Source organism: Vairimorpha ceranae, assembly GCF_000988165.1.
Source record: "Vairimorpha ceranae strain PA08 1199 chromosome Unknown NODE_145, whole genome shotgun sequence".
Classification (NCBI taxonomy): Eukaryota; Fungi; Microsporidia; family Nosematidae; genus Vairimorpha; species Vairimorpha ceranae.
The window spans coordinates 1-6,869 of NW_020169440.1; the positions used below are offsets into that span (position 1 = coordinate 1).

A 6,869-nucleotide genomic window follows, 5' to 3' on the forward strand; every position below is an offset into this window, starting at 1 on the left:
GACAAAAAAATCATACTTAAACTTTTTTTTAATATTATTTAACTTCCAAATAATATGTGTATTGTGTACAATTACTTCTAAAAAGTATATAGAAAGTCTCTGATCTCATCTTTTAGTCTTTATTAGTAAATTAATATATGAAATAGATTGATTATATTTATCTACCTTGTTCATATTAGCATTATAGCTAACTATTGCTTCAAAAGTTCTTTTTATTACTTCAGATCTCTGTTTTCTCCCTGTTTTTTATCTTTTTATCCTTTTTAGAAAAAAATGTAAATCTGGCATATAAAAACTTAAATCTACTTTAAAATATTTTGCTGATATTAACGTATTATAAGTCATCGATGCTACATTCCATGTTTCTTTGATTCCTATTGACGCAAAAAGAGAGAACAAAATTAATATTCCAAGAAAAACATTAAATTGAAGATATCAATGTATCTATCAGCTTTCATTGTATTATGCTTTTTTACCCGTTTGATTTTCTTATTTATTTGCAATGTCAGTAGCTCGCAATTTTTAGTAAACAAGTTATCAAAGATGTCAAACTGTTTTGAAAAGTAATTAGTAAGCCGATATTTGTATAAGCATTATAGCGATTAATTAGTTGTTTATCCGATAAATCTAAAAAAATAGGTATTTTAATTGTAGATTTTTCTAGATCTTCGAGATCTGACAGAAATGAATCTAATTTGTTTGATATGGTTCTTTTATAACCCAAATTGTTTTTTAAATTTACTTCTAAAGTTTTGATTTTAGAATCTGAAGTTTGATCAAGCATTTTTAGAGGGTTTAAAAAAAGACGGAAAAATCCGGGATAATACAAAAAATTCCATGAAAAAAGGAGTAAAAATAAAAAAAAACAAAAGTTTTTATTATAAAAAAAGATTTTAATCAAAAGGGACATATTATTGCTCAATGCAGATATAACTCTTTTTAGAAAAAGAGAAATAATGTTAGACGGGTTAATGAAGTCAAAAAAATTCAAGAAAAGCTCATTGGGTGAAAAGAAGAAGGAAGTAGAGACAAAGTAAAATAAATTTATTTTTAGTTATTTTTTTTTAAAACAAAGACGTGAGGAGGACGACAGTAAATAAAGCATCTATTTAAGAGGTTTAAATAAATTTGACACTTTAATAGACACAGGGGCTAAAAAGTCAATCTGATCAGACCAGAATGTCTACCGATAGATACAATTAATTAAAAATGAAGATAAAGTTTAAAGTTGCAAATAGATCGGCAATTGGGTCTTTGAAGAAGATATTCTTGAAACTAAAGTTAGAGAGCGATGTATTTAATGACGATTTTTTTTTCACAAGGGGCATTGGAATATCGTATATTGTAATATGTAAGTTATTAAACAAATACAAAATTCAATTAAATTTTGGCAAGGAAAGGTAGCTATTGAATCTTTGAAAATTAATAAGGAAAGTATTTTGAAATATCATCATAAGATTGATACAGGAGGGTGTAAGTCCATTATGGTGCAACTTTACAAGTTGGGTGACAAAAAGAAGGAGGTGATTTGAAGATAGTAAAAAAGTATTTATAATTAAGAATATTAGGCCAGTCGAAAGCTCATGAAGAAGAAGTACAGTGATTTTAGTATCGAGGAAGCAGATTGTGTATCAACTACAGGTGACTGAACGACGCTACAATAAAGGAGCATACCTCATGCCTAGAGGTGATGAATTTTCAGATGCATTGGAGGAAGCCGGCTTATCCTACGAAGCAAGATGCTGAATCAGGATACCATCAAATTAACATGCGCCCACAAGATATTGAGAAAACGATATTTGCATGCAGAGAATGCTCATTCGAATTTACAAAAATGTTCTTTGGTCTGGTAAATAGACCAGCAGCGTTTTAAATAGCAATGAATAATATTTTAAAAAAACATTTGTTTAGGTTTTTAGTAATTTATACGGATGGCGTGTTGGAATTACAATAAAGTGGCGGAAGAACATTAAAAGCATGTGTGTCTGGTTCTAGATAAATTTAAAGGTGATTGGCTTAAAGCTTAATTTATTAAAGTGTGAATTTGGAATGAAGGAGATAAAAAATTAGGATATGTCGCCTCTAAAAAAGATTTGTCTTAGATATTCGAAGGATTAAGAATATTCTAGACCTACCTGTATTAAAAAACAAAAAGAGTTTACTTCTTTACAGGCTAGGACGTCCAGAATACATTTCTCTGTTTTTTAGCTTAAAATAAATTAAACTTTTATTAAAATTCTTCAATTAAATATTATTTATTTAATTCTTTATGAAAGGAAAAAAAATAAAGTAGTTGGATAAAAAATTAATAAACTACCTACAGCAACTTCTGACGATGTATACAAGTATCTAGAAACCAAGATAATGATTCAAGAAATAGAAGCTCCTCTCTCTGCTTAAAACACGAAAGCTTTATAAGTCGCTGTACTGATGGAAGTTAATTCATCTAAGGGGAATGGCCGAGATAGGCTTGCGGGATTATCTTGACACAATGGAACCAAATGCTAAAGGGTATTGGGAGAAGATAATATCGATATATCGTGACGAGTTTAACACTAAAATCTCTAAAGTCATATTTAAGAAAAATCAAAAGCAGGAAGTCTTATGAGAGTAAAACAATTTAAAGAAAAATTATTTGTGAAGAGAATAAAGTTGCTAGTTGAAATTTGCAAAGCCACGTCATTAAAAGAGACTGCTGAACAGCAGAGAATAAAAAGGAGCTTAAGGAAGTGTTTTAAGTTATTAGAAAACAAGAGCTTAAAGAAATTTAACTAACAAAAAAAATAAGTTCTCTGAAGATTGAAATTAAATGAGTTGAAATGTTAAACAAGTGCATCGGCATTTTTTTACTGCACTATAAAATTAAAAACATTTCCGACATTGCCCTTACATTACAATCTGCACAGAATATGTATAATAAAGTTACTCAAAAGCTAAAAAATTAAATAAGCGGAAAGAATCAATAAAAAATTAAATCAACAAATTTTCGAAACAAGCAGAAACATCAAGACCTACAAAAGCAACAAAGAGAAGGTGTCAAAAGAAGATCTAACAGAAATCAAAAGATTGCGTTTAATTAATTCAAAGAATAGACAATCAACATAATTTTTAGACACATGCGTATTGGTATATAACAAAAAAATTAAAGCTGCAAGCAAAGAAAAGAGTGGAGGAATAGAACACACTATTTTTATTGTGCAGAGGTCAATATTTACAGAATGCTAAAAGAGAAATACCTGCAGAACACGAAGTTTGCAATTAGGAAATTTAGAATTTTTGGTAAAATAAGGCGAGAAAGACCATGGACGAAATATGCAAAATAAGGAATTTATACAAGAGTTTAATTTAAATACAGGCGAGGTACAATATTTAAAACCGCAGAGAATTTAATAAAATAGTTAAAAACTCCTGAGGCGGAAGGCAGCAGACCCAAATTTATTCACGATTACTTTATCAAAAACATATGATTTTACACCTACATATGTTTAAAATAATCAAAGGTATATGTGTAGACGGAAAAGAAGGAAAGGACTGGTTCTATATAAAAATAACTTATATTATCTCGAAGGAAACCTTAACATCAGGAAATACTTTAGACCAACAACATGCATGTCTAACTTATACAAGCTTACTATGAAATGTCATACAGCTGCAATCCAAGATCTTGTAGAAAGCAAAAGAATACTATTTGAAAATTAAATGGGAACAGTGCAAAAAGTACAAAGAGCAAAAGATTAAGCACAAACAAACATAACAATCAACAAAGCGCACAGATGTAAATTAAAAATAGCATGGTTGGACGTGTAAAAGGTGTTTGAACTTGTCTGCCACAAATATTGTTTAAAGTGCATTAAAGCACTGAGAATGTGCTCTTGGATAACAACCTTTTTGAGATTTATAATTTCGAAATAGAATTTAGAGCAAAGAATGTAGTTATAATAAATAAACGATAAATAGAGGAGTATTTCAAGGAGGTAACTTATCACCTCTACAATTTGTTTTGTAACTGGTCTCCTCAGCAAAAGTTTAAATGGCCTGGTCTATACCTTAAAATAGAAGTGATTACAAGAGAAAGAAACTACAATGTAACAACTTGTTATTTATAAATGGCCTAAAACTGTTTGCAGAGTCTTAAAAATCGTGATAAACGAAACAGAAAATTTCTGAAAGTTGTCGGCCTTGAGATAAAAAAAGAAAATTGGCGATTAATGATGAGAATTGCAAAAGCAAAACAAGCTGCTTGAAATTTACGAAAGATACAAATATTTTCGACTTATAGAAAGCAGATCGAGTCATTTACTAGTTTAAAATAGTACAAAAGAATGAACAAAACCATATTTAATAGAGTCGAAGTACTATGTAACACGCCATTAAATGCAAAGAATTTTATTACAGCTATGAACCAACATCTATTATCGTTTACAAAATATTTATTGGAATATTAGATGTAGAACAAAATACATCCAGTGAAATAGACGAGAAACCCATCATATACTAAATAAGTATTCTATAAACCAGCAACCTGCATTCTAAGATCGGCTATATCTTTCTAAAAAAGAAATATACAGAGAACTATCGAATATTGAACAAAAAAGTGAAAAAATACTGTTAGCATTATTTAATACTTTTAAATCAACAAGAAATATACTCAAAAAAAAATGATATTAAAAACAGAAAATGAAAATAACACACATTTTAAAAAAATAAAAAAGGATATTGTACCTAAAAGAAACACTTTTTTTAATTACATTCATGTTAAAGTTTTTTATTTTAAAATTTTAAACAAAAAAAATTAAAAAATTTTTATAAAAAGTTTTGGGAGTATTTTTAAATAAGTTTTTACTATATTCAGCTTATAAATTTCATTAAAATTATAATTTTATATAATTTAGATTTAATTTGTTAAAAAACAAAAATTTATAGTTCATACTAATACAAATTTATTTTATAACATTTAAAATTTTTAAGCTAAAAGAACTAATTAGTAAATTTTTAGAGTCGTTTTCTCATTATTTCTGCAAAACATAAAGTGTAATAAATATACATTAACTGTTTATGTCCTATTTCAAAAATGAATGTTTATTTTTATAGCATTCCATGTATCTTCAATGGTGTTTTGTGAACATTAGCTAATTTATTTACAAACTCTTTGGAATGATTAACTGTCCTATGTACATAAAAAATACTTCATATTCAACTATAAGTTTCCGTACAGTTAAAGTATATTATACTATACAATTTAATTTACTTCCTTAATATGTTTTCCAAAGTATTTTTTTCTAATTCAAACTGAAACACAAAAAATTTTACGAGTTTTCGTTCAACTTAACCAAACATCTACACTCCACCAACATGGTATCCTTTATAATATTTTCGTTATCCGAATTTGCTTTCGCCTATTTTAATATTGTTTTCATTTCCTCCAAATTAAAAAAAATTTTAGGATAAACTCTAGAATTTCGCTTTTATTAAATTTATAAATAATGTAAGTAACACATTTTCGTGATAACTCGCTTATATGTACAATTAATTAATAAGGTGCAAAGTTAAAAAACAAACCAATGATTTTTAAAACTTTTTTATATTAGCAAAACTAAATTTTTAAAAAATTGAATCCCTGTGCTTTGTTATTTTTAGAACAATAAACTCTTGTATCTTTGTATAACTGAAGATTTTCAGTACATTTAATGCATTTTTTAAACAAAATACTATCTCTAAAGTTATTAAATAATTTTTTCAGCTCTTCTTTAAAATAGAGCATTTTAAAAATAAAGGATAAACAATTTTCTCATAGGTGTAATTAAAAAATGTTTCTTTTAGGTTTTTAAACCGCAATACTTTATTCGATAATTTATTTTTTGATAATGTGATAAAAAGAAATTGTTAAATTCAATATGAATTAGTTAAAATGCAAATAAAATCCCTCAATGATGTTTGTAGGTATATTAAAATATTCTAAAATTCTATGCTTTTATTGCTATCACCAAATCCTAAATATTGAGTTAAAACCATTCAAAAGGTCTCAAAACCTCCATGTTTTTAATTAGTAAATTACTTTAATAAACGCACACGAAAACCAATACTTTATTTATAGGTACAAAATTTAAGATAGTATTTTCTTTACATAAAATTTTTTAAAAATTGTAAATGTTGCATTCTTATTACATTTTTGTCCCAACATAATCTGCAACTTTGAAATTAAAGCCAACAAAAAAATTGCCTATTAACTTAATAACTTGAAACTTAAAAATCTAAAACGACGTTTTAAAAACCATGACGCTGCTGTTAACTCGTGCCTTCGTAACCAATTTAAAAATTTTGGTAGCTATCTTCTGATTTTCTCATCATACAATATGTTAACGGTAAAAAGTGATGTCCCACATTACATTGCAAACTAAAAAATTGTCCAAAGTAAGAAGATAAAGATTTTTATGTTCCGTCACAGATCATCGTTTTACATTTACAAAATGTTCAAATTTTTAGTTGTTGTAAACACTACTATTATGCTATCATGTTCTGTACCAGAATCTAAATACAAATTTTCTTAAAAAAAAATAAAAAATTTTATTGTTAAAAATAAAAATCAGCAACAGAAGAAAAACCACCAGGCCACCAAAAACTCCACTGTAAAACCAAAACATCAATATTGCGCTTGCACGCCAGCATACCTTTACGGCCTTGCTTATAGGAGAAAAGAGCGTTCCCTTAGGATACAGGATCCTCGGTCTACTTAAAGACCATCTCTCACCTTAAGTGAGTGCACAGAACAACATCGCCTGGCTCAATACACCATTTAAGAACACAACTCAGTTCAGCGGGGCGATACAGCAACAGTATCATGCCTGACCTCCCCCAGGTCAAAATTAAAA

At 27.8% G+C, this 6,869-nt stretch overlaps 3 protein-coding genes across 3 annotated transcripts; 1 reads left to right on the forward strand and 2 right to left on the reverse strand.

Annotated features, from left to right (window-relative positions):
- Nucleotides 1–505: 505 nt before the first annotated feature.
- AAJ76_145000910 (hypothetical protein) lies at nucleotides 506–910 on the reverse strand (the record flags this gene model as incomplete). Its single annotated transcript, XM_024474063.1, has 1 exon — nucleotides 506–910. The coding sequence occupies one exon, from the start codon at nucleotides 908–910 to the stop codon at nucleotides 506–508; it is 405 nt and encodes a 134-aa protein (XP_024329743.1).
- A 1,545-nt stretch (nucleotides 911–2,455) lies between these two features.
- Nucleotides 2,456–2,608, forward strand: AAJ76_1450002456 (hypothetical protein; the record flags this gene model as incomplete). Its single annotated transcript, XM_024474061.1, has 1 exon — nucleotides 2,456–2,608. One exon carries the CDS (start codon nucleotides 2,456–2,458, stop codon nucleotides 2,606–2,608), a length of 153 nt encoding a protein of 50 aa, XP_024329744.1.
- Nucleotides 2,609–6,744: 4,136 nt separating this feature from the next.
- AAJ76_1450006867 (hypothetical protein) lies at nucleotides 6,745–6,869 on the reverse strand (the record flags this gene model as incomplete). The annotated part of the gene is made up of 1 exon (XM_024474062.1): nucleotides 6,745–6,869. A coding segment is annotated over one exon (125 nt), but the record flags the coding sequence as incomplete, so codon positions are not given.